The 27,860-nt window shown below is 51.9% G+C and overlaps 1 protein-coding gene across 2 annotated transcripts; it reads left to right on the top strand.

The window, feature by feature from the left end:
• The first annotated feature begins 256 nt into the window (after nt 1-256).
• Nucleotides 257-27,860, top strand: LOC139266964 (netrin-G1-like). 2 transcript variants are annotated; one of them, XM_070884604.1, is made up of 8 exons: nt 257-955; nt 14,305-14,948; nt 17,956-18,132; nt 18,697-18,708; nt 19,320-19,333; nt 23,552-23,719; nt 25,703-25,837; nt 27,631-27,860. In XM_070884604.1, exons 1-8 carry the CDS (start codon nt 713-715, stop codon nt 27,858-27,860), a joined length of 1,623 nt encoding a protein of 540 aa, XP_070740705.1. In that variant the 5' UTR covers nt 257-712. The 2 variants fall into 2 exon arrangements, with proteins under 2 accessions (XP_070740705.1, XP_070740704.1); XM_070884603.1 differs by lacking the exons at nt 18,697-18,708; nt 19,320-19,333 and adding an exon at nt 19,226-19,245.

The following is a 27,860-nucleotide window of genomic DNA, read 5'->3' on the forward strand; positions in this document are numbered from 1 at the left end:
TTCTGTGTAACGCTGCAGCTAATGGGAGGCGGTGTTGGAGGGTGGGGGTCGAAGGTCAGGAGCAGCACCTGTTCCAAAATGCATTGATTTTATTTCTCTCCTCACAGGGAACTGATGGCAGAAGGAAGAGATGATCGATGGGAAACAGACTCTGGTCACGAGACAATCATCACATTGGGTCCCAATACTGACTGACCAGCCTATCAGAGCATCTGTCTGATACAGCGGGCAGCTGGGGGGAAAACAGTTGGGATCCCAACACCTGGAACATCTGTACCAACACTGGGAAAACAGCTGTAATCCCAACACCCAGAACATCTGTACCAGCACTGGGAAAACAGCTGGAATCCCAACACATGGAACATCTGTACCGACACTGGGAAACAGCTGGGATCCCAACACCTGGAACATCTGTACAACACTGGGAAAACAGTTGGAATCCTGACACCTGGAACATCTGCATCAACACCGGGAAAATAGCTGAAAGCTCAACACCTAAAAGATCTTCACCAACACTGGGAAAACAGCTGGAATCCCGATACCTGGAACACCGGCACCAACACTGGGAAAACATCCGCAATCCCAACACCTGTAACATTTGCACGCACCGAGATCGCCCCTCTGTGAGCACGTCCAGTCGGAGCGGGGACTCACTGAATCATCCACAGACGGACCGAGATGGCCCCTCTCTGAGCGTGGTCCAGTCGGAGCAATGCGTCTGTCCGGTTTGTTGCCCCTTCAGGCCCTTTGGGCAGCCCTGTCTCTCGCCGCGCAGCACTTCCCGTCCTGGGGTCACTACGACCTGTGTAAGGCCCAGCTTCACTGGGACCAGGCCATGAGTTGGGATTACATGGCCTGCCAGCCCGAGGTCACCCTGCTCACCAGGTCACTGAAGGTCAGCTTGGATCCCTCCGACAGTACGTGTGGAGAGACCCCCGAGATGTACTGCACGCTGGTGAGTAGAAGCCTTTCTGAAACAGCCTCTGTTGTGTGTCGCGCTGTGAATGGACGCTCACTGAACGGCCTTTATCAAAGTGAATTCCATCCAAACTCCTACATTTGCTTCATTAACAGAGGCATCGAGTGCAAAAGCAAGGGAGTCATGGTGAACCTTTATATATCATTGGTTAGGCCCCAGCTGGAGTATTGTGTCCAATTCTGGGCACCACACTTTAGGAAGGATGACAAGGCCTTGGAGAGGGTGCAGAGGAGATTTACTGGAATGTTTCCAGGGATGAGGGACTTCAGTTATGTGAAGAGACTGGAGAAGCTGGGATTGTTCTCCTCAGAGCAGAGAAGGTTAAGGGGAGATTTGATGAGGTGTTTAAAATCATGAAGGGTTTTGAAAGAGTAAATAAGGAGACACTGTTTCATGTGGCAGGAGAGCCAGTAACCAGAGGACACAGATTTCAGATAATTGGCAAAAAAGCCAAGGAGGGAGATGAGGAGAATGTTTTAATGCAGCGAGTTTTTATGATCAGGAATGTGCTGCCTGAAAGGGAGGTGGAAGGAGATTCAAGAATAACATTCAAAAGGGAATTGGATAAATACTGGGAAAGGAGAAATGTACAGGGCTATGGGGAAGGAGTAGGAGAGTGGGACTAACTGGACAGCTCTGAGCCAGTGGCAGAGACAGACGATATCACGGAGGTGAAAGTAGGCGGGCTTGGTGAAGGAGGAGATATGGGGATGGAATAACAATCTGATAAGTTGCATTTCGTGGAACTGTGAGGAGATGTAAAACTGCTGGGCTGAACAGGAAAGGTCAGGACACGAAAACCACAAAACTCGCTGCTTCCCAGTGACTCACCATAAGGGGTGGCAGTGTTTGTAAAATTAGACACATAATAGATGTGAGGAGGGAGTTCGAATGTTTATAAACACTCCCTGGAGCTCCTGACCCCTGTGTCTGACCCCTGCCCAATATCCCCAGTGGGGAATATGTCCCATTTTGTCTGAGCCCTGCCCAATATCCCCAGTGGGGAATATGTCCCATTGTGTCTGAGCCCTGCCCAATATCCCCAGTGTGGAATATGTCCCATTGTGTCTGAGCCCTGCCCAATATCTCCAGTGTGGAATATGTCCCATTGTGTCTGAGCCCTGCCCAATATCCCCAGTGAGGAATATGTCCTTGAGATGTAAATTCAAGCCTGTTTCTAAATATTAATGATGCTCTTGTTGAGTGAATCATCTCCTCAGGATAATTGGTTCCTACATCATTGTTCGAGGGGAAACGCCTGGTTTAATAATCAGCCGTACGTTTCAGCAATAATTGAAAATGTATAATTTATTGCAGAACATGCAGTTCATCAGAGGGCATTATTCTCCAGCTCAATTAGTAATCTGTTGTAAAAATATTACGAGTCTTTGAGGTAAATCTTCCATCTGTCCCATATCCCACTGTGGGAGCTGTGTGTGAAACAGGGCCCGGACCCAGTGAGACCACACTAGATGTTACTGTCTCAGTTTCACACCTCAGGACGTCCCAAAGTGCTTCACAGACAATGAAGGACTTTTTGAAATCGCAATCATTTTTCTTTCACCGATAAAAACGCGGCTGAATTTATCGGCCGTTATCTCATAGTTTGCATTTTTTAATATGTAACAGTTTTTGACAGGTGTACTCGCTCCTTCTTTCCCGATGTGTCCCGACTCCTGAACTTGTGTTCCCTGATTGTGTGTTGACTGTGAGTGAGACGGAAAGACTCCAGGGTGAGAATGTATTCAGACTGTGGCTGTAACCTTGGTGCAAAGACACGAATTCCTGGTCATAAACTGCTGTGATCGAATGTACCGGGGCACGGTGGTGCAGGGCTTCTGTGATTGGACCAGTAATCCACAGAACCGCACTTCCAATCCCTCCATGGGCTTTGAGACTGGGCAGAGGGAGATACTGCCGGTCCTGCTGGGAGACTCAGTCCCAGGCACATCCTTCAGTTTTTTATTTGTTCCTGGGATGTGGGCGTCGCTGGCAAGGCCGGCATTTATTGCCCATCCCTAATTGCCCTTGCGAAGGTGGTGATGAGCCATCTTCTTGAACCGCTGCAGTCCGTGTGGTGAAGGTACTCCCACAGTGCTGTTAGGAAGGGAGTTCAGGATTTTGACCCAGTGACAATGAAGGAACATTGAATATATTTCCCAATCAGGATGCGGTGTAACTTGGAGGGGAACGTGGAGGTGGTGGTGTTCCCATGGAGGCCATGGGTTTGTGAGGTGCTGCCGAAGAAGTCTTGGTGAGTTGCTGCAGTGCATCTTGTAGATGGTAAACATTGCAGCCACGGTACACCGGTGGTGGAGGGAGTGAATGTTTAAGGTGGTGGATGGGCTGCTTTGTCCGGGATGGTGTGAAGCTTCTTGCGTATTGTTGGAGCTGCAGTCATCCAGGCAATTGGAGAGTATTCCATCACCCACCTGACTTGTGCCTTGTAGGTGGTGGAAAGGCTTTGGGGAGTCAGGAGGTGAGACAGTCGCCGCAGAATACTCGCCTCTGACCTGCTCTTGTACCACAGTATTTATGTGGCTGGTCCAGTTAAGTTTCTGGTCAATGGTGATCCCCAGGATGCTGATAGTGGGGGATCCGACAATGGTAACGCCGTTGAATGTCATGGAGAGGTAGTTGGACTCTGGCTTGTTGGAGATGATTATTGCCTTCCACTTGTGGACCATTGTAGGGGCGAGATGGGACATGGGGCACAGGGACACAGTGTGACCGGGGGTGAGGGGAGAGAGAGATGGGACACGGGACACAGTGACACAGTGTGACCAGGGGTGAGGGGAGAGAGAGATGGGACATGGGGCACAGGGACACAGTGTGACCGGGGGTGAGGGGAGTAAGAAATGGGACACGGGGCACAGTGACACAGTGTGACCAGGGGTGAGGGGGTGAGGGACTGTGTTATGAGGTTAGCTCGAACAGTCGAATTAAAGGGAGAATCGTCACCACTTCTGTAGAAACACAGTCTGTGCCTTGCTCGGGTAAAATTCTGACAGCTAATTATTTCTGAATCCGATCACCAATTCTGGAAATCCCAGCGAGTGGTGACAGCTGGTGAATGTTAACGTGGAGTTTCTGGGTAATTTCTGTAAGCTGAGTTTGAACTGATTGTAAACTGGTGCCTGGAGATTGTGTCTGATCAATGTGATTTTAGTGCCCAAAAAAAAAACAAAAAAAAAGAAAAACACAAAAAAAACCCACAAAAAAGAAAAAAAAGGGCCTTGTAAATGTCTGGTGTGTCATCCAGGTCGGGTGGCACGGTTTAATGTTTTATGTTTTTCAGATAAACTCCAAAAAGAGTTTCCTCTCGGGATTGTTAACATCTGTATCCGTTCCCCTGCCAGCTGTTCACACAATCTCACAGCACAGCAGGATGCTATTGGCCCATCGTGCCTGTGCCGGCTCTTTGAGAGAGCGATCCAATTAGTCCCACTCCCTGCTCTTTCCCCATAGCCTTGCAAATTTATCCTTTTTCTCAAATTTATCAAGTATATTTTTCCCTGTTTTAAGGGAGTTTAGTTGAAGCAGGTTCAAACAGCTCCTCAAAGAGTGGGTACAGGCACGATGGGCCGAATGGCCTTCCGTGCTGTGAGATTCTGTGATATTTCCCCTGTTTTAAGGGAGTTTATTTTCAGCAGATGCGAGCAGCAGATGGGATTTCAGTCAGAACGAGCCAAACATTCTCTTTGTAATATCGCAGTCCATTCTATTGGGTCTGGGACTAAACCTTTATTACTCAGATGGGAAATCGAGGGTTTGGGAGAGGCCTACAGGAAGTGGAATAAACCTGAGGCCATAGACTTTATCCCCATGAATCCTCCGCCTGCCCAATATCTCACTCACTGCCCACTGTCCCCAGTAAACCGGCTGCACATTAAACTTTCCCAGTCTCTTTATTCCTGAATCAGAGCTCCCTCACTGCACTGCTCTCTGACAATGTTCCACTCACTTTAGCAGCTCAGACAGGAGAATGTTTGAAGAATAATTTACTGTTGTTGTGGCACTGACTGACTGACCCCTGACCCTGTCTATAAGAGCCGATCGACACAGGCCGGTCAATAATGTGGGATTACACCACAGCTGGTTGAAGATTTGCTGCAGATTCTCAATCTTTCCCCAGTCTGGTTTCTTTCTCTGAAACCTCCCTCTGGTCTTCTCATTGCTGAAATGTTTAGACACAAACACCAGGTGCAGAGTTCTGGGTTTCATTAACTTGAACAAACATTCATTTCTGCCGGCTCACGTTCTTTATAATTAAATTCCAAAGTGTAGAATCCTATTGAGCTCCCTGGCAAGATGTTGACTTAAAACCGCTGTTCCTTTATTAAATTAATTCTGGGGATTTGGGCATCGCTGATACGGCCGGCATTTATTGCCCATCCCCTGGTGCCCTGAGAAGGTGGGGGTGGGCCGCCTTCTTGATCCTCTGGAAGCGGGTTTGATACAAACTGAGTGTCTCGCTCGGCCACTTCAGAGGGTCATTAATAGTCAACCACGTTGGTGTGGGCCTGGAGTCACATATAGGCCCGGGCAGGTTACAGAGGCAGGTTTCCTTCCCTAAAGGACATTACTGAACCAGTTGGATTTCACGGCAATCTCCCTGAGCTGTGGGCCGTGGGGGGATGGACCCTCTCCCTGACCCACTGTGGGCCGTGGGGAGAGGACCCTCTCCCTGACCCACTGTGGGCCATGGGGAGAGGAACCTCTCCCTGACCCACTGTGGGCTGTGGGGAGAGGAACCTCTCCCTGACCCACTGTGGGCCGTGGGGAGAGGAACCTCTCCCTGACCCACTGTGGGCCGTGGGGAGAGGAACCTCTCCCTGACCCACTGTGGGCTGTGGGGAGAGGAACCTCTCCCTGACCCACTGTGGGCCGTGGGGAGAGGAACCTCTCCCTGACCCACTGTGGGCCGTGGGGAGAGGAACCTCTCCCTGACCCACTGTGGGCCGTGGGGAGAGGAACCTCTCCCTGACCCATTGTGGGCCGTGGGGAGATGGACCCTCTCCCTGACCCACTGTGGGCCGTGGGGAGAGGACCCTCTCCCTGACCCACTGTGTGCCGTGGGGAGAGGACCCTCTCCCTGAGCTGTGGGCCGTGGGGAGAGGACCCTCTCCCTGACCCACTGTGTGCCGTGGGGAGAGGACCCTCTCCCTGACCCACTGTGGGCCGTGGGGAGATGGACCCTCTCCCTGACCCACTGTGGGCCGTGGGGAGATGGACCCTCTCCCTGACCCACTGTGGGCCGTGGGGAGAGGACCCTCTCCCTGACCCACTGTGGGCCGTGGGGAGATGGACCCTCTCCCTGACCCACTGTGGGCCGTGGGGAGATGGACCCTCTCCCTGACCCACTGTGGGCCGTGGGGAGATGGACCCTCTCCCTGACCCACTGTGGGCCGTGGGGAGAGGACCCTCTCCCTGACCCACTGTGGGCCGTGGGGAGATGGACCCTCTCCCTGACCCACTGTGGGCCGTGGGGAGATGGACCCTCTCCCTGACCCACTGTGGGCAGTGGGGAGATGGACCCTCTCCCTGTCCCACTGTGGGCCGTGGGGAGAGGACTCTCTCCCTGACCCACTGTGGGCTGTGGGGAGAGGAACCTCTCCCTGACCCACTGTGGGCCGTGGGGAGAGGAACCTCTCCCTGACCCACTGTGGGCCGTGGAGAGAGGAACCTCTCCCTGACCCACTGTGGGCCGTGGGGAGATGGACCCTCTCCCTGACCCACTGTGGGCCGTGGGGAGATGGACACTCTCCCTGACCCACTGTGGGCTGTGGGAAGAGGAACCTCTCCCTGACCCACTGTGGGCTGTGGGGAGAGGAACCTCTCCCTGACCCACTGTGGGCCGTGGGGAGAGGACCCTCTCCCTGACCCACTGTGGGCCGTGGGGAGATGGACCCTCTCCCTGACCCACTGTGGGCCGTGGGGAGAGGACTCTCTCCCTGACCCACTGTGGGCCGTGGGGAGATGGACCCTCTCCCTGATCCACTGTGGGCCGTGGGGAAAGGACCCTCTCCCTGACCCAATGTGGGCCGTGGGGAGAGGACCCTCTCCCTGACCCACTGTGGGCCGTGGGGAGATGGACCCTCTCCCTGATCCACTGTGGGCCGTGGGGAGAAGACTCTCTCCCTGACCCACTGTGGGCCGTGGGGAGATGGACCCTCTCCCTGACCCACTGTGGGCCGTGGGGAGATGGATGATACCAGAAATGAGAGGGTATACATATTAGGAAAGGATGACCAGGCTGGGTCACTTTTCTCTTGAAAGAAGAATGCTGAGGGGTGATCTAATGAAGATCTTTGAAATTATGCAAGGTTTTGATAGAAACATAGAAACATAGAAAATAGGTGCAGGAGTAGGCTATTCGGCCCTTCGAGCCTGCACCGCCATTCAATGAGTTCATGGCTGAACATGCAACTTCAGTACCCCATTCCTGCCTTCTTGCCATACCCCTTGATCCCCCTAGTAGTAAGGACTTCATCTAACTCCTTTTTGAATATATTTAGTGAATTGGCCTCAACAACTTTCTGTGGTAGAGAATTCCACAGGTTCACCACTCTCTGGGTGAAGAAGTTTCTCCTCATCTCGGTCCTAAATGGCTTACCTCTTATCCTTCGACTGTGACCCCTGGTTCTGGACTTCCCCAACATTGGGAACATTCTTCCTGCATCTAACCTGTCTAAACCCATCAGAATTTTAAACGTTTCTATGAGGTCCCCTCTCATTCTTCTGAACTCCAGTGAATACAAGCCCAGTTGATCCAGTCTTTCTTGATAGGTCAGTCCCCGCCATCCCGGGAATCAGTCTGGTGAACCTTCGCTGCCCTCCCTCAATAGCAAGAATGTCCTTCCTCAAGTTAGGAGACCAAAACTGTGCACAATACTCCAGGTGTGGCCTCACCAAGGCCCTGTACAACTGTAGCAACACCTCCCTGCCCCTGTACTCAAATCTCCTCGCTATGCAGGCCAACATGCCATTTGCTTTCTTATCCGTACCTGCGTACCTGCATGCCAACCTTGATAGAGTTGATACAGAGAAAACCAAGAAATCCAATAGGGAATTCAGAAGAAACGTCTGTACCCAAAGAGTGGTGAGAATGTGGAACATGCTCCAACAGGGAGTGGTTAAAGCGAATAGTGTAGATGCATTAAGAGATGCTAGACAAGCGTATGAGGGAGACGGGAATAGAGGGTTGTGGATAGATTTAGATGAGGAAAGACGGGAGGAGGCTCGAGTGGAGCAGAAACACCGGCATGGACTGGTTGGGCCGAATGGCCTGTTTCCCTGCCGTATATTCTATGTAATCCTATATGTAATCTGACGTAATCTTTCAGCTCAGTACTGGCCCACTAAATGCTGTTAACTGAGCAACTCTGCTCAAACATTAACTCCAACAAAGGGCCTGATTACTGGGTGATGGGAAGTGACAGCAATCTGCGGGATTACACTTTATGGAGCTACTAACTTCTGTGCTCAATAATACACTAATTAACATCATTAACCAGGGGACTGAACCGTGCTGACAGCGAGTGGTTTAGTTAGTGATAACGACAGGCTCTTCGTCACACCACACAGTGTAAATCCGAGACAGCAACACTTAAAGCCTGAAATAAATGTCAAGGAATGAGTGGATTTGTAGAAGGAACAATGATTCATAAGATGCTCCGTTTATGCTCCAGTGTTGCAGGAGCAGTTTCTGTAATACATAATCCTTATATTGAAGTATCTTCCCTTCCTGCGTTGATGCAGCCACACACAGCAGGAGCCCGTTGTATCTCTCTCTCCCTGGGCTGTATGGTGAGGTTTAATTCTTCTCTTCTTCTTAGGCAGTCCCCCGGAGTTGAGGATGACTTGCTTCCACATTAAAATGAGTTGTCAGGTGACTGATGAGACCAATGTGGGATCCACAGTCTCTGTCACAGGTGGGGTAGATGGTGGTTAGAGGGACGGGTGGGTGGGGTGCTTAGGTTGTCGAACGTTCCTTCTGCTGTTTGTACTTGGCTTCCGCATCCTCCCAGCAAAGAGACTCGATGTGTTCGTCGCCTTCTCGGATGCTTCTCCTCCATTTTGAGCGGTCTGGATCCAAAGATCCAAGATACGGCCACTCACAACAACATCGAGCAGACAATAGGGGTGCTCAAGCAGCTTTTCCGAAGCCTGGACCACTCTGGAGGCAGCCTTCAATACTTCCCTCAACAGGTGTCGCTATTCATTGTGGTGTGCTGCATGTTGCACAACTTGGCCATCATGAGGGCCCAGGCCTTACCAGTGGGGAGTGCAGCCCCAACTCAGGAGGAGGAGAAAGAGGAACAGGAGCCTGGCGAGGCCCCGACTGGCCAGCCAGAGGAGGAGGTGCAGCAGCCACGGAGGAGACACCGTGGCACTGCTCCCGATACAAGGGCCACATGTCAGCGGCTCATCATACATCGGTTCTCCAACAACACAACACAACCCCTGACCAGCAACTAATAAACATTTAACAACAGCCCCTTGAAACACCATAACACACAATCAACCTCAACAATATCTGTACACAGGCCCCTGCCATTTGTCATTCCACAACAGTACCCATGTGCCATATTAGGCACATACACTTACAACAATAGCAGGCCTCAAAAACTGCAACCAGATCGTGACAAACATATTTACAGGATGAGGCCATCAGTCCATTGTGGCCAAAGTTTTTATTGAGACTAGCTCTGGCATTTGCTACCCCTTACCTTAACCCCCTCCCACACCTCCTGCTCCTCCTCAATGTTGCCTCAGTGCCTGCAGCAAGGCTGCTTGAGGGCTGCTGTGTGTGTAACAGACACTACAGATGGCCGAGTAGGATACATTGGACCAGCTCTGGGCCTGGAAGGCCCGGCTGCAGACTGCACCACCTCAGCATCGGCGGCAGCAGTCTAGGTTGGCTGGTGTGTAGACCGCAGCAGGTGCAAAGGCAGAGTGGCAGCGGTGGGAGCCAGAATGCTGTCATCTTGTGCAAAGACAACACGTTCCATTTCCCACAGCCCACTGCCACTCCCCCAGGGCGGAGCCTCAACATCTGGAGCAATATGTGGGAGCGCAGATTACTGGCCTGCTTCGGCACCGTTACCTCCCCGTTGGACTGTGGGGAACAGAGAGGATGGCAGCAGTCAGTGTTTGCATGGCATCACTCTGCGAGTGACTCAGGACAGCCTGAGTCTCAAACGCAGCGTTCTGAGAGTTGTTGCCACAATCATTGACAGTATCACATCACAAAGACCTTGCGTGGCTTGGGTCTGTGATGCGATAGCTGCTGCCACATCAACCATGGCACGCGCTCTCCCCTCTGCGACTCCACTGTCACTGGTTGAGTCCATCTCCCTCTGTAAATGGGCAAGGATGGGTTCATTGAACTGCTGAGAGGCAGGGACAATGCTTGAGGCGGTCTCCCCCAACCTCAGGGCAGGTGTATCCATGCTCTGCGGGACCTTCTCTAATACACCCATTGGCTCGCAGTGCATTTGCATGGACTCTCTGGACATAGCCTCCAAGTCCAGGTCCACGTCTGACTGTCTCTGAGCAGGATTGATGGGTCGACTCACTGTCCGGGGAGATGGCCCCCTAGCTTCCCCTCGCTCTGGGCGCTGCTACAGGCTACTGGATTCAGGAGCCTCAGGCTCTTCAAAGCCCAGGAATGTTGGCTCTTCCACCAAGGTGGTGTCCCCACTCGGTGCAACTGATGAGGGTCCCTCATAGGCACCACACTTTCCTCACCTTCCTCATCATCTTCCCCGTCAGTCGAAGTGGACGGCGTTTGCTGTCAAGGGTCAAGGATCTCACAGAAATGCCAAAGGGCATTCACATACCGTCACGGTCCACAGGGGGCACTGCTACTCCGGCCACTACCGCACCAACTGGTGTGCCCATGGGGATGGACACTCGCTCCTCCATGTCACTGAGGGCTTCTATGTCAGGCTCCCCTCCACCGGTGCACTGCTGCTCTCTCCTGTTTGAGCTAGTTTCACCTGCAGTAAGAAGCACAAGAAGGTGTGAGTGAGTGTGCAGCTCATCGTGTGCCACATGTGTCTTCCATAGTTGAATAGTTGCTGCTGTGTGGATGTGTGTAAACGTGCATTTGAATCTGCGTGGCTGCTCACAGTGCATGTGTGAACGGTGGGATGAGGTGAGAAGGACCTCAGATTAGGGATGAGGCTGAAGTCTTGTGAAAGGGTAGTGTGAGGAGGGGTGAGGCTGAGTCGGGAACCAGAAGGTGAGTGAGGTTTGGATGGGCCGGGCATGGCTGGTGACCTGAGCCTGAACATTTATGGTGCCTTCACCAACAAAGACCACGGCCTGGGACACACAGTGACGGAGCAGTCGGAGGTCAGTTGTAGCGCTGGGGCACGGTGCTGTTAATTATGTCCCGAGGACACGGCAATTCAGGAGCACGTCACATCTGCACCGTTCCTTTATTCATTACACAGCTTTAGGATTGTGGTACTAATGTTACCCCATTCCTTCTACATCGAGTATTAAAAATAACCAATCCAATATGCGGCTTTAGTCACTGCCTTTAGTCGATGCTGTGACGGTTGTAGATTCATTAATTTCTATGATCTCTGTATATTGCCGCGCTCTCCATCTTTATCACACACATTAGTTTTATTGATTGCTGCAACAGCCACTTGCTGGGGATGAGGATGTTACAGGTGAGCTGTCTGATTATTTGGAAAAGGATGTCGGGCTGATTCTGTGTTGCCGATGTCAGGTAGAGTCGCAGTGTGTCCGATCCACAGGATGCACTGCAGCAACTCGCCAAGGCTTCTTCAGCAGCACCTCCCAAACCCGCCACCTCCAGCATCTAGAAGGATGAGGGCAGCAGATGCCTGGGAACACCATCACCTCCAAGTTCCCCTCGAGTCACACAGTGTCCCGACTGAGAATCACAGCATCATAGAATGATACAGCACAGAAGGAGTCCATTCGGCCCATCGTGCCTGTGTCGGCTCTTTGAAAGTGTTACCCAATTAACCCCACTCCCCGCTCTTTCCCCACAGCCCTGTAAATCTTACCCCTACAGGTATTTCTCCAATTCCCGATTGAATCTGCTGCCATCGCCCTTTCAGGCAGCGCATTCCAGATCACAACATGTGGAGCTGCCACTGTGTCCATCGCTGCTTCACCGCGGAAGGTCAATGACCTGAAGTGACCCCGAGGGAGCCCTGCCACCTCCGACTGCTCCCTCACAAACCAGCCTGAGGTGAAGCATCATTAGGCCCACAGGCTGGGCGAGGGTCCGACACACAGAGCCCAGGGGTATGGCCTGAGCACAAATAAGGGATTGTTTTAACAATAGACGATAAAAAGACAAGTTCCCGTCAATCATTCCGCTCACAAAACTCTCGTCGTTTCTCTCTCTCTCTCTAACCCAAACAGACAGCTGCAGTGAGACTCATTTCCCATCTCTGAAGGTCGGAGGTTGGAGATTCTTTCACTGAACATGAACTTTGGAAAATCTAAACAAAGAAAACGTCCAAAATGTCGTCATGTCAGAAATCTGTCCAAATATCAGCTCCCTGGTCTCTTTACAGTCCATTTTATTTTGCTCATAACGATTCCCAAGAATGATTGGGGAACTGAGAGGATCTAATTTTGGGGAAAGGCTGAACAGGCTGGGGCTCGTTCCTGGTCCCAGGGATGGGGGTTTCAGTTCCAGGGAGAGACTGGAGAAGCTGGGATTGTTCTCCTTACAGCAGAGAAGGTTAAGGGGAGATTTAATACAGGTGTTCATGGTCATGAGCGGTTTAGACAGAGTAGATAGAGAGAAACTGTTCCCATTGACGGAAGGCTCGAGAACCAGAGGACACATATTTAAGGTGATTGACAAAAGAACCAAAGGCGACATGAGGAAAATTGTTTTTGCGCAGTGAGTGGTTAGGATCTGGAATGCACTGCCTGAAAGGGTGGTGGAGGCAGAGCCCAGCGGGAGAATTGTGTCCAAATTCTGGGCACCACACTTTAGGAAGGATGTCAAGGCCTTGGAGAAGGAGCAGACGAGATTTACTGGAATGGTCCCAGGGATGAGGGACTTCAGTTATGTGGAGACTCTGGAGAAGCTGCGATTTTCTCCTCAGAGCAGAAAAGGTGAAGGGGAGATTTAATACAGGTGTTCAAAATCATGAAGGGTTTTTGATTGAGTCAATAAGGAGACACTGTTTCCAGTGGCAGGAGGGTCGGTAACCAGAGGGCACAGATTGAAGGTGATTGGTGAAAGTACCAGAGGGGAGATGAGGAGATCCCACTTTCTACCTTCTGACATTCTGAATAGCTGCCCTTTACCCCTACTCTCTGCTTTATGTCCTGAAGCCAGCGAGCTATCCATTCTGCTACTGGCTCCCTGACTCTGCATTCTCTGACCTTATTCATTAGTCTATTATGTGGTCCCTTATCGAAGCTCTTTTGGAAATCTGGATAAATTATATCTACTGCATTACCCTTGTCTGCTCTCTCTGTTACCTCTTCAGAGAATGCAATGAGGTTGGTCAAGCAAGACTTTCCCTTTTGAACTCCATGCTGACTATTCATTATTATACTTTTGCTCTCTAAATGTTCTTCTATATTCTCCTTTAGTAAGGATTCCATTATTTCTCCTACCACCGATATTAAGTTGACAGGTTTACAGTTCTCTGGACATGTTCTATCTCCCTTCTTAAATATAAGTATTACGTTAGCTATCTTCCAGTCCTCGGGTATGACACCTTTTTCTAACTAATTAATAAATATGTGCCTCTGCTATTTCTTCCCCAGATTCATTTAAAAAGCACAAAGTGTTCCGTCCAGACCTGTGGTTTTATTTAACCCGTGCTGTACCTATCCTGGGAGTGTTTGATTGGACAGTGTAGAGGGAGCTTTACTCTGTATCTAACCTGTACTGTACCTGCCCTGGGAATGTTTGATGGGACAGTGTAGAGGGAGCTTTACTCTGTATCAAACCTGTACTGTACCTGCCCTGGGAGTGTTTGATGGGACAGTGCAGAGCTTTATTCTGTCTCTAACCCGTGTTGTACCTGCCCTGGGAGTGTTTGATGGGACAGTGTAGAGGGAGCTTTACTCTGTATCTAACCCGTGCTGTACCTGCCCTGGGAGTGTTTGATGGGACAGTGCAGAGCTTTATTCTGTCTCTAACCCGTGTTGTACCTGCCCTGGGAGTGTTTGATGGGACAGTGTAGAGGGAGCTTTACTCTGTATCTAACCCGTGCTGTACCTGCCCTGGGAGTGTTTGATGGGACAGTGTAGAGGGAGCTTTACTCTGTATCTAACCCATGTTGTTCCGTCTCTGTTTCCAGGAGAACCCGTACATGTGCAACAACGAGTGTGATGCTCACACGCGCGAGCTCGCACACCCGCCCGAGCTGATGCTGGATGACGAGGGGCGGATTCCCAACACCTTTTGGCAAAGCGTCTCCTGGAGGAGTTTCCCCGAGCCCCTCCTGATCAACATCACTCTGTCCTGGGGCAAGACCATTGAGCTGACCGAGGACATAGTCATCACCTTCGAGTCGGGCCGGCCGGAGCAGATGGTCCTGGAGAAGTCTCTGGACCACGGCCGGACGTGGCAACCCTACCAGTTCTACGCGGCCGACTGCCTCACCTCCTTCGGGATGGAGCCGAGAAGCGCCCGGGATCTGAGCCCGGCCTCGATGCTGGACATCATCTGCACGGAGGAGTATTCCAGGGGCTACGTGTGGAAGGTGGACAAGATGGTCCGCTTCGAGATCCAGGAGCGTTTTGCCCTGTTCGGGGGGCCCCGTCTCCAGGACATGGCCTCGCTGTACGGCCAGCTGGACACCACCAAGGAGCTGAGGGACTTCTTCACCCTGACCGACCTGCGGGTCAGGCTGCTCCGGCCGGCCACTGGGGCCACCAGTGTTAACCAGCACAACCTCTCCAAATACTTCTACGCCATCTCCAACCTGGACATTCGTGGCCGGTGAGAGCTCCTTGCCCCTTCTGGCCAGAGTCGCAGACCCCACACTTCACACCCGGGGGGTGCCGTGTCAGGCCAACATCTGGGGCACTCACAGGAACAACATCTGGGTCAATAACACGGCCACGTTCTGGGGGCACTCACAGGGACAACATCTGGGGGCACTCACACGGCCAACATCTGGGGTACTCACAGGGACAACATCTGGGGGCACTCACATGGCCAACATCTGGGGCACTCAGGACCAACATCTGGGGGTAACTCACAGGGACTACATCTGGGGTTAACTCATTGGGACAACATCTGGGGGGGCACTTACAGGGCCAACATCTGGGGCATTCATGGTCACCATCTGGGGGTAACTCACGCGACCAACATCTGGGAGGGCACTCACAGGGTCAACATCTGGGGGAGCTCAGTGTCAACATCTGGGGGCACTGTATCAGAACCAACATGTGGGAGCATTCGCAGGGCCACCATCTGGGGGATAGTCTTATCAACTTGGTGATACTCCATCAGGGCAAATATCTGGTGTTCCCTATCAGAGCTTACATCTGGGATACTTTATCAGGGATAACATCTGGCATGGCACTCTTATCAGTTCTCATCTGGAGGGCACTATATCGGAGTTAACATCTGACACACAATCTCAATGAACACCTGAAGTGCAGTCCATCAGGGCCAACATCTAATTACGAGGAGCGATTACACAAACTAGGGTTGTGTTCCCGAGAATTTAGAAGGTGATTTGATTGAAGTTTTCAAGATATGAAGGGGAACTGAAAGGGTAGATAGAGAGAAACTATTTCCCTGGTTGGGGATTCTAGGAGTAGGGAGAAAAGTCTAAAAATTAGAGCCAGATCTTTCAGGAGTCAAATTAGGAAACACTTCTACACACAAAGGGTGGTAGAAGTTTGGAATTCTCTTCCGCAAATCGCAGTTGATGCAAGACCAATTGTTAATTTTAAATCTGAGATTAATAGATTTTATTTGCCAATGGTATTGAGGGATATGGTGCAAAGGCGGGTGAATGGAGTTAGGTCACAGATCAGCCATGATCCCATTGAATGGCGGAGCAGGCTCGAGGGGCTGAATGGCCTCCTCCTGTTCCTATGTGAACGCTGGGTAACTGGGGAGGTTTGACAGCGAAAGATGGGGATCCCTCCCCCGGCCCACTGGGCACCGCCAGCTGCCCCTGTGTTGGGTGTTTGAGCTTCCCTGAATGGCCCTGCGACAGTGGGCACAGACCAGCATTGTGCCAGCTCTCACTGCCCCTGGTGATGGGCCCATTAGCGAGCTTTCACAGTCCTGCTGGCTGGCTGGCGATGAGTCAGCGAGTTCCTGCTCAGTGTTCAGCCAATCGAGCAGCACGGAGCGAGCAGAATCTGTCCCTTTACTCTCAACACTGCCGAGCTCCAGTCTGATCAGGATTCAGAGAGTGAGAGGATCACACAACACAGGGGGAGGCCATTCAGACCATCGGGCCTGTGCCGGTCTTTGAAAGAGATATCCAATTCGTCCCACTCCCCGCTCTTTCCCCATAGCCCTGCAAATCTTGCCCTTGAGTATTTATCCAATTCCCTTCTGAAAGTTACGATTAAATCTGCTCCCACCGCCCTTTCAGGCAGCACATTCCAGATCACAACAACTCGCTGCGTAAATAAACTCTCCTCATCTCCCCTCTGAGTCTTTTACCAATTACCTTCAACCTGTGACCTCTGGTCCCCGACCCTCCTGACACTGGAAACAGTTGCTCCCCATTTACTTGATCCAAGCCCTTCCTGATTTGAGGAATGATTGTGACTGAAGGCTTCCTTCGTGTTGGATCTATATTCAGTCTGGGTTGGTGAGTTCCCATTTTCACATTACACAATCTCCAGGGCTCGGAGCCATTCCCTCATTATTCCACACTCAGCTTCTGGGAGGCTTGATCCAGCTTTTAGCCGAGGACAATCTTCAGACACTAATTGGAGAACAGGAGCAGTAAAATGTTTACACTGCCGTTAATGTGACTCCAAGGAACTGTCTGGGTATCTGCTTAGTTCAGCAAACAGTGCCCAGAACTGACAATTTGCTGAATGTGCAACGTACAATCTGCGGATTGTGAAGCTTCACCCTCGCAGTGAGTTAAACAGCGGCTCGATGCTGTTAGCACAGAGTCACCGAGACCAGCGTTCTCACGCTTCACGGTACAGAGACCATCACAGCACTTTGGGCCTTTCCAAATCGCATTTACTGAACCACAACAACAACAAAATCTCATCCTTGTCTAAAAATCCCTCCATGGCCTCTCCCCCTCCCTATCTCTGTAACCACCTCCCACCCTACAGCCCTCCGAGATCTCTGCTCTCCTCCAACACCAGGAACAGCCCTCCGAGATCTCTGCTCTCCTCCACCACAGGCCTCTTGTCCATCCCCCACTCCCTTCGCCCCACCATTGGTGGCCATGCCTTCAGCTGCCTGGGCCCTGAGCTCTAGAATTCCCTCCCTGAACATCTCCCTCTCTACCTCTCTCTCCTCCTTTAAGACGCTCCTAAAACCGACCTCTTAGACTAAGCTTTTGGTCACCTGTCCAAATATCTCCTTTTGTCGCTCGTGTCAGTTTATCTGATTTATGCTCCTGTGAAGCACCTTGGGACGTTTTACTAGTTAAAGGCGCTTTATAAATGCAAGTTGTTGTTGCAGTTGCAGGTGTTGTTGTAAAGAAATAACTTGTGAGAGGCACTCTATAAATGCAAGCTCTTCCTTTGAGGGGCCTGGAAGGCTGGAGCTGATCAGAAACTCTCTCCTAACGTGTTCTTGTTGCTGCCCAGAATCTGATCGTCAATCAGCGGAAACACACCCAGAAACTGACCCGCCGCCTGGGTTGAAAGGCAATAAGTGGGAGAAAAATGTTGCTGTTTGCAGAGCGAAGCTGGGAAAGGGAGAGCGGACTCGCGGAGCGGCCAGTCCCCAGTCTAACCCGGCTGCTCAGCTTATTTGAAACCAGCCTGCTGTTGTTTTTTGCCAGGTGTAAGTGCAATCTTCACGCCAACAACTGTATCTGGGAGAAAAGGAAGCTGAGTTGCGAGTGTGAGCACAACACGACGGGGCCGGACTGCGGGAGATGCAAGAAAGGCTTTCAAGGCCGAGCGTGGAGAGCGGGCTCGTACCTCCCAATCCCCAAAGGGACGGCCAATGTCTGTGAGTAACCAGAGCTGCTCCGGCCCGGCCCAGTGCCGGCACCAGATTCCCTTCACATTTCATTCTCAGCCCAACTCCCGCAACGTGCCGACTCCAAAATACAACCCACCCATCTTTGTCATTGTGTTCATGTGGGAACAGAGACTCACAGCGGGAGATTGGACAGAGCCAGGGACAGAGATAGGGTCCGTGCCCACAGCTCCACACTGAGAGGGGCGGGGGAGGGGGGGTGGGGAGAGAGAGAGGGAGAGGGGAGAGAGGAAGAGGGGAGAGAGAGAGAGCAGGGCAGAGGGAGGGAGCGAAAAAGGGGGGAGAGAAAGAGAGACGGAGGGAGAGAGAGAGGGGTGTGTAGACAGAGAAAGAGAGAAATTAAGAATGAAAGAGAACAAACAAAAAGTGAGAAAGTGGGAAACAGAGAAATAGAGAATGTGAGAAAGAGGGAGAGAGAGAAGCAGAGTAAGTAACTGAGAATGAGAGATGGAAAGTAAGGGAGAAGAAAAGAGAGAGAAAAGGAAAGTGAGAAAGAGAATGGAAGAAATCTAGAAAAGGAAATAAAAATGAAAGAAAGATTATCCAATTAGTCCCACTCCCCGCTCTTTCCCCATGGACCTGCAAATGTTGCCTTTTCAAGTATTTATCCTACTCCCTTTTGAAAGTTATGATTGAATCTGCTCCCACCGCCCTTTCAGGCAGCGCATTCCAGACCACAACAACTCGCTGCGTAAAAATAATCCTCATCTCCCTCTGGGTCTTTGGCCAATCACCTTCAATCTGTGTCCTTGGGTTCCCCACCCTCCTGCCCCTGCAAACAGTTTCTCCTTATTCACTCCATCAAAACCCTTCCTCATTTTGAAGCCCTCTATCAATGTAATGTCGGGGTCAGTGAGCGAGGAGGATCGCTGGCATTATGTAGAGGGTGAGGTTGTAATAGCAGGGGTTGAATTTGCTGAAACCTCACTCCGGACACCCACACATACAGAGCCAGCAGTGAGGTGCAGACTGATGTGAGAATGGAATGTTCACAGCTGGGTGAACATCTGGGGAACAGCTGGGGAGGGTGAGAGGAGAATAAGCCTCTGTGTAATCAATATCTGAAGCAGATCAGGAAGTGAAGGTTGTGAGGGACATCTGTGGCCTGCTGTGTGTGGAATGTCCCGAGATCAATATCCAGATAGTGAGCTGACTGGGCAGTGGGGGAGGGGTGTGTGTGACCACTGATGGCCTTACGTATTAACCCTGCGTACTTACACACTAATCGCACGTAGTGGGAGCGTCCCCATGTACTACCTTCCGGGAGCACTTTTGCAACTCCACCTGGTCTCACACAGGGCTGGTGTGAGCTCTCAGAGGATGCAGCACGCCAATGCCCCATCAGTTCCTTGTTCGTGAGTTTGACTGACATCGATCTGATGAACACTCCGTGTGATGGGTTGTGTTAATGTGTTTATCGATAAAGATTGTTAATCAGACGTCTCTATAATTCTGTTTCCGTTTCCCTCTCCAGGCCTCCCTGACCCCGTGGCGAGTGGCCGTAAGTAGGACCTATGCTCTCTGACCTGTGACCTGCTGACCCAGAGCCCATTTCTGTATCGGGAATGATCCGCTTCCCTCAAACCTCCCTCATCACTCACTGAGCGAGGAACAGGTGTAGGTGTGAGCAGAGGCCGAGTGTGAGCGGGGGCTGGGTATGAGCAGGGGCTGAGTGTGAGCAGGTGAAGGTGTGAACAGGTGAAGGTGTGAGGAGGTGTATGTGTGAGCAGGGCTGGGATCAGGATTCTGCTTGTCCGTGCATCTATGGAGTAAAGTATAATCTCCTCGAGCGGTGCAGCAGATATGAAGCAGGGAAGATGTAATATATATGACCCACATCTCAGCTGAGATGAAAATGCTTCTTAACACTGTCTCAGTGAGAATGTTCAGTGAGAAGTGGAGGGAAGATTTGTAGAAAGCCATATAGTGGCTGAGGCCGAGATCAATGGGGACCTGTTGTAATCCCGTTATCCCAGATACAGGAATGGGAACTGGGTGAGTGTCTCGGCCTCAATCTGTTCCCCTTTGTTCCTGGATCTTACATCAACTTGTTCCCATTTATTTAACCCTTCGCATGCTGTCCATGTCATTCCAAACCATCCGCCATATCGCAACCCCGAACCAACACCCAGACTGACCGGGAGCAGAGTGACCATAACTCCCCATACTGACTGGGAGTGAACATAACTCCCCACACTGACCGGGAGTGACCATAACTCCCCACACTGACCGGGAGTGACCATAACTCTCCACACTGACCGGGAGTGACCATAACTCCCCACACTGACTGGGAGTGACCATAACTCCCACACTGACCAGGAGCAGAGTGACCATAACACCCCACACTGACCGGGAGCAACCATAACTCCCCACACTGACTGGGAGTGACCATAACTCCCCTTACTGAAAGGGAGTGACCATAACTCTCCACACTGACCGGAAGTGACCATAACCCACCACACTGACCGAGAGTGACCATAACTCCCCACACTGACCGGGTGTGAACATAACTCTCAACATTGACCAAGAGTGACCATAACTCTCCACACTGACCGGGAGTGACCATAACCCATCACACTGACCGGGAGTGACCATAACTCACCACACTGACCGGGAGTGACCATAACCCACCACACTGACCGGGAGTGACCATAACCCACCACACTGACCGGGAGTGACCATAACTCTCCACACTGACCGAGAGTGACCATAACTCTCCACACTGACCAGGAGTGACCATAACCCACCACACTGACCGGGAGTGACCATAACTCTCCACACTGACCGGGAGTGACCATAACTCCCCACACTGACCGGGAGTGACCATAACTCTCCACACTGACCGGGATGACCATAACTCCCCACACTGACCGGGAGTGACCATAACCCACCACACTGACCGGGAGTGACCATAACTTCCCACACTGACCGGGAGTGACCATAACCCACCACACTGACCGGGAGTGACCATAACTCTCCACACTGACCGGGAGTGACCATAACTCTCCACACTGACCGGGAGTGACCATAACCCACCACACTGACCGAGAGTGACCATAACTCTCCACACTGACCGGGAATGACCATAACTCCCCACACTGACCGGGAGTGACCATAACTCTCCATACTGACCTGGAGTGACCATAACTCTCCACACTGACCGGGAGTGACCATAACTCCCCACACTGACCGGGAGTGACCATAACCCACCACACTGACCGGGAGTGACCATAACTCCCCACACTGACCGGGAGTGACCATAACTCCCCACACTGACCAGGAGTGACCATAACCCACCACACTGACCGGGAGTGACCATAACTCTCCACACTGACCGGGAGTGACCATAACTCCCCACACTGACCAGGAGTGACCATAACTCTCCACACTGACCGGGAGTGACCATAACTCTCCACACTGACCGGGAGTGACCATAACCCACCACACTGACCGGGAGTGACCATAACTCCCCACACTGACCGGGAGTGACCATAACTCCCCACACTGACCAAGAGTGACCATAACTCCCCACACTGACCGGGAGTGAGCATAACTCTCCACACTGACCGGGAGTGACCATAACCCACCACACTGACCGAGACTGGGGATCTATGAAACGTTACACTTTGACCCCAAACCTGCTCCTTTCCTGCCCAGGTACAGCCAGAACCGATACTCAAAACCTTAATCACCGACACAAACTGAACTAAAGACAAACTAGTTCCAATGTCTGGCGATGAATCTCCATTTTCTGCTGAATTATTGAGTGAGTTGTGGCTGGATTCAGTTACACTGAATAATAACAGGGAGACTCCATCACATCCGGCATTACACAGTTTGCCTTTCAAACCCTCAACCCACTCGAATGTACCGAAATCCCACAATAACAGCCTGTCACGGCCTCACCCCATTTAATCATCTCTCCGCGGACCAGATTCCCACTAATTATCCATCGATCCACTTCGAGCGACAGCCCGGGCAGTGAGTAGACCCGGGGGAGTGATTGATTGATCCGACATTGGTTCCCGGTCCAGCAACGCCTCCAATTTATAATTCTCATCCTCGCGTTCAAATCCCTCCGTGGCCCCACCCCTTCCTATCTCAGTCAACCCTTCCCACCCTACACCCCTCCCTCTCAGTAAACACTCCCACCCTGCAGCCCTCCCTATCTCAATAAATCCCTCTCACCCTACACCCCTCCCTATCTCTATAACCTCCCTCCAGCCCTACACCCCTCCCTATCTAGTAACCCCCTCCCACCCTACAACCCTCCCTATCTCTATAACCCCCTCCCACCCTACAACCCTCCCTATCTCTGTAACCTCCTCCATCCCTAACGCCTTCCCAAGCCTCCAGCTGCCTGGGCCCGAAGCTCTGGAATTCCCTCCCTAAACCTCTCCACACCATCTCTCTCTGCTCCTTTAAGAATCTCCTTAAAACCTATCACTTTGACCGAGCTTTTGGTCACCTGTCCTAATATCTCCTCCCGAGTCTCGGTGTGAGTTTCTATCTGATTGGCGGTGTAGCGGAGATGGAAATGTCTGTTTTCTTGTCTCTCGGATACTCCTGCCATCCCGGACAGTGTCCACTCGATGTGTGTGCACACAGTACAGATGTTCTCCAGCTGGGATTAATAATTGCTGATTTCTCCTGACACATGCAGCTGACCCAAAGCTCGGTCGCACACGGCCAAGAATCTCATCACTAGAGGTCACGACCCCAGAGCAAGGTAGGAACTCTCAAACACCGCGACTGGCTCAGAGCAGAGGAGAAAGCAAGGATTTGCATTTATATATTGTTCCTTCAGGACTGCCTCTCCGGCAGGGCAGTAATCCCTCAGTACTGCCCCTCAAACAGTGCAGTACTCCCTCAGTTCTGCCCCTCTGGCAGTGCAGCATTCCCTTAGTACAGCCCCCCCCACAGTGCAGCACTCCTTCAGTACTGCCCCTCCAACAGTGCAGTGCTCCCTCGGAACTGCCCCTCCGACACTGCAGCGCTCCCTCAGTACTGCACTGGGAGCGTCAGTCTGGATTATGGGCTCAAATCTCTGGAATGGGACTTGAACCGATGACCTTCGGACTCAGAGGCGTGCGTGCTGCCCACTGAACCACTGTTGAAAGGCCCCTAACTTGGCAGTGCTGTGTAAAACCCGGCACAGACTCTATAAACCTGGGATTGGGACCATCCATTGCCATCTGCCTGATTCAATACAAACCGTAACTAGCCAGGAGTCTGATGTTTTCCCCTCACTGCTAAAAGCCTCCGTGTTCCCTCCCTCCCTCCCTCCCATTCCAGCCATTTCCTCCCCACCTCTCATTCCTGCAGCATGTGACCCTCTCACAGTCTGCAAACTGTCTGTGTCCCGTCTACACTCTCTGTCTTTTCCCTGCAAGCCTGCGAATGCTTCGGCCATTCGAACCGGTGCAGTTACCTCGAGCTGCTCACCACCGCCATTTGCGTGAGCTGTAAGCACAACACTAGAGGCCGACACTGCCAGTTATGTCGGCTGGGCTACCACCGAAACCCTTCAGCACAGCTGGACCACCACAACGTTTGCGTAGGTCAGTTCCTGTTACAATCTCTGCTCTCTCCTTCTTTCACCCTTCTGCTTTCAGCCCAAAACAAGATAAAGAAACAAAGAAAATACCTTCGATAGGGCTGAGCAAAGCGCGTCGGAAATCAGCTCCTCTTTCCCCAGTGACCAGCCTCAATCCAACCTTTCCCCAGTGACTAGACCCCGACCCAACCTTTCCCCAGCGACTAGACCCCGACCCAATCTTTCCCCAGTAACCAGCCTCAATCCAACCTTTCCCCAGCGACCAGGCCCCGACCCAATCTTTCCCCAGTGACTAGACCCCAACCCAACCTTTCCCCAGCGACTAGGCCCCGACCCAACCTTTCCCCAGTGACTAGGCCCCAACCCAACCTTTCCCCAGTGTCTAGGCCCCAACCCAACCTTGCCCCAGCGACTAGGCCCCAACCCAACCTTTCCCCAGTGACTAGACCCCGACCCAATCTTTCCCCAGTGACTAGGCCCCGACCCAACCTTTCCCCAGTGACTAGGCCCCAACCCAACCTTTCCCCAGTGACTAGGCCCCAACCCAACCTTTCCCCAGTGACCAGGCCCCAACCCAACCTTTCCCCAGTGACTAGGCCCCAACCCAACCTTTGCCCAGCGACCAGGCCCCGACCCAACCTTTCTCCAGCGACCAGGCCCCGACCCAACCTTTCTCCAGCGACCAGGCCCCGACCCAACCTTTCCCCAGTGACTAGGCCCCAACCCAACCTTTCCCCAATAACTCGGCCCTGAACCAACCTTTTCCCAGCAACTCGGCCTCAACCCACCCTTTCCCCAGCAATGAGGCCCTGATCCAACCCATCAATGAGGGTTTGGTGTAGGCTTTCCCTCGCGATGAGGCCTGGCCGAGGCTTTCCGTAGCGATGAGGCCTGTCCCAGGCTTTGTTGAGTTATAGCGAAAGCTCTGTGTTTTGACGATATAATCATCGTCTCCCTGTCTCCATTGTTTTTCAGGAATTTGTATGTTGTTTGTACTCTCGGTAAACGACCATCCTGCATTGTAGCAGCGTCGCTTCCCTCTGCTCAATGTTACCCCTCCCCCCCAGTGTCCACCAACAATCCTCTCTCTCCATTTCCTCATCTCCTCCCATTCTCCACACACACAATTACACAGAATGTGCAGCACTGAAACAGGCCATTCGGCTCAACCGCTCCATGCCGGTGTTTATGCTCCACACGAGCCTCCTCCCACCCCTCTTCATCTCACCCAATCAGCATATCCTTCTATTCCTTTTGCCCTCATGTGTTTATCTCGCTTCTCCTTAAATGCATCGACACTATTCGCCTCAATCACTCCCTGTGGTAGTGAGTTCCATTCTCTGGATAAAGAAGTTTCTCCTCCATTCCCTATTGGATTTATTCATGACGATCTTATATTTTTGACCCAAGTTTTTGACTCCCCACAAGTGGAATCATCTTCTCTACGTCCACCCTATCAAACCTCTTCACAATTTTAAAGACCTCGATCAGGTCACCCCTCAGTCTTCTCTTTCCCAGCAAAGAGCCCCAGCCTGGTCAGCCTTTCCTGATAGGTACAACATCTCAGTTCTGGTATCATCCTTGTAAATCTACTTTGTACCTTCTCCAGTGTCTCTATGTCCTTTTTATAATACGGAGACCAGAACTGTGCCCAGTGCTCCAAGTGCGGTCTAACCAAGGTTCGATACAAGTTTAACATCACTTCTGTGCTTGTGCATTCTATCCTCTATTGATGAACCTGGTTTGTTTGTTCTGGCCTTGTTAACCTGCGTGAATTCTGTGCAGTCGCCCCAGGGAGTGGAACACGGGCCGTGTGCAGTCAGTGTGTGGAGGATTGAAGCTGTTTGTAAAGTGTTGGAGACTTGTTTCACCCCCACAGTCTGAGCCTCCCTTGTCCCGGCTCGCACTCATTCCTGTCGCTGAGGTTGTGTCGCTGTGTTTATTGGGAACAGCCGTGTGCAGTGTGTGTGTTGTCTTGTTTCTGCAGACTGTGAGTGTCACCCTGATGGCTCGCTCTACCATCGCTGTAATGACACGGGGTATTGTGACTGTAAGGAGGGGGCGACAGGGCCCAAGTGTGACAGATGCCTGCCCGGATATTACTGGCACAGGGGCTGTCGAGGTAAGTAACCGTTCCAGCACCAGCCCCTCCCCTCACTCCGCCCCGGCTTCTGGGTGTCAGGGTCAGCAGAGTATCCGATAGCAGAGATACCGTGGGGGGAAACACAGAGGCTTTTAGTGAGTGAATCCCCCTGGACTCTCCCATCACCTGCCACACAATTAGTGGCACAGCTCCTCGCAAAGGGAGGCCTGGAGTTCAGTGAGGGCGGGTCATAGAATCAGACAGCGCAGAAGGAGGCCATTCGGCCCATCGGGCCTGTGCTGGCTCTTTGAAAGAGCGATCCAATTAGTCCCACTCCCTGCTCTTTCCCAATAGACCTGCACATCTTTCCTTTTCAAATATTTATCCAATTCCCTTTTGAAAGTTACGATTGAATCTGCTCTCACCGCCCTTTCAGGCAGCGCATTCCAGATCACAACAACTCGCTGCATAAATAAACTCTTCCCATCTCTCCTCTGGTCCTTTGCCAATTACCTTCAACCTGTGACCTCTGGTCCCTGACCCTCCTGCTCCTGGAAACATCTTCTACTTATTTACTCGATCAAAAACCTTTCATAATTGTGAACACCACTATTAAATCTCCCTTTAACCTTCTCTGCTCGAAGGAGAAGAATCCCAGCTTTTCCAGTCTCTCCACATAACTGAAGTCCCACATCCCCAGTATCATTCCTGTAAATCTTCTCTGCTCCCTCTCCAAGGCCTTGACATCCTTCCTAATGTGCCCAGAATTAGACAGAATAATTGGACACAGAATTTAATCCTCAGTCTCTGCCTCAATATTTAATCCCATCCTAACTTGCACCAAGTCCCGTTCACCCATCCCCCCTGTGCTCGCTGATCCTCATTGGCTCCCAGTCTGGCAATGCCTCAAATTTAAAATTATCATGTTTGTGTTCAAATCCTTCCATGGCCTCATACCTACCTATCTCTGTAACCTCCCTCCAGCCCTACACCCCTCCCTATCTCTGTAACCCCCTCCAGCCCGACACCCCTCCCTATCTCTGTAACCTGCTCCAGCCCTACACCCCTCCCTATCTCTGTTACCTCCTCCAGCTCTACACCCCTCCCTATCTCTGTAACCCCCTCCAGCCTTACACCCCTCCCTATCTCTGTAACCCCCTCCAGCCCGACACCCCTCCCTATCTCTGTAACCTGCTCCAGCCCTACACCCCTCCCTATCTCTGTAACCCCCTCCAGCTCTACACCCCTCCCTATCTCTGTTACCTCCTCCAGCTCTACACCCCTCCCTATCTCTGTAACCCCCTCCAGCCCTACACCCCTCCCTATCTCTGTAACCCCCTCCAGCCCTACACCCCTCCCTATCTCTGTAACCCCCTCCAGCCCTACATCCCTCCCTATCTCTGTAACCCCCTCCAGCCTTACACCCCTCCCTATCTCTGTAACCCCCTCCAGCTGCATAACCCTCCACGATCTCTGTGCTCCTCCAGTTCTGGCCTCTTGCATATCCCCAACTCTAATCGCTCAACCATTGGGGGCCGTGCCTTCAGCTGTTGGGCCCGAAGCTCTGGATTTCACTCCCTAAACCTCTCCACCTCTCGCTCCTCCTATAAGACAATCCTTAAACCCAAGCTTTTGGTCCCCTGTCCTAATATCTCCTTTTGTGTCTCGGTGTTAAATTTTGTCTGATAACCTGTGAAGCACCTTGGGACGTTTTAGTACATTTAAGATGCTATATAAATGCAAGTTGTTGTAAAAGTGAGAGAGAGTTGTAACAATCTGTAACGTGGGAGAGTTTCTATGACCTGACCTTTCTTTTCTCTGACCTCTTGCAGCGGGCGTGTGCGATAACTTTCTGACGCGGTGTGAGAACGGAGGAGTGTGTGAGGACAATGGGAGGTGTGTGTGCCCCGCTCCCTACACCGGGCTCCTGTGTGAGAAAGGCCAGTGTGGGGAGGAAGTGGGAGGGTGTGTCTCCCAATCCCCGCGGGACCCCACCTTACACCGGGTGCTGCTGTCGCTGACTGCGCTGCTAACCACCGCTAACGGCCGCCCGCCGCTCTGA

This window comes from Pristiophorus japonicus, chromosome 7 (assembly GCF_044704955.1).
Source record: "Pristiophorus japonicus isolate sPriJap1 chromosome 7, sPriJap1.hap1, whole genome shotgun sequence".
Lineage (NCBI taxonomy): Eukaryota > Metazoa > Chordata > Chondrichthyes > Pristiophoridae > Pristiophorus > Pristiophorus japonicus.

Coding starts and splice junctions, on each gene's coding strand:
- LOC139266964 (XM_070884604.1), top strand. CDS start 713: ATGCGTCTGTCCGGTTTGTTGCCCCTTCAGGCCCTTTGGGCAGCCCTG. Junction 956..14,304: donor CCGAGATGTACTGCACGCTG/GTGAGTAGAAGC, acceptor CTCTGTTTCCAG/GAGAACCCGTACATGTGCAA. Junction 23,720..25,702: donor CCACCACAACGTTTGCGTAG/GTCAGTTCCTGT, acceptor TTGTTTCTGCAG/ACTGTGAGTGTCACCCTGAT.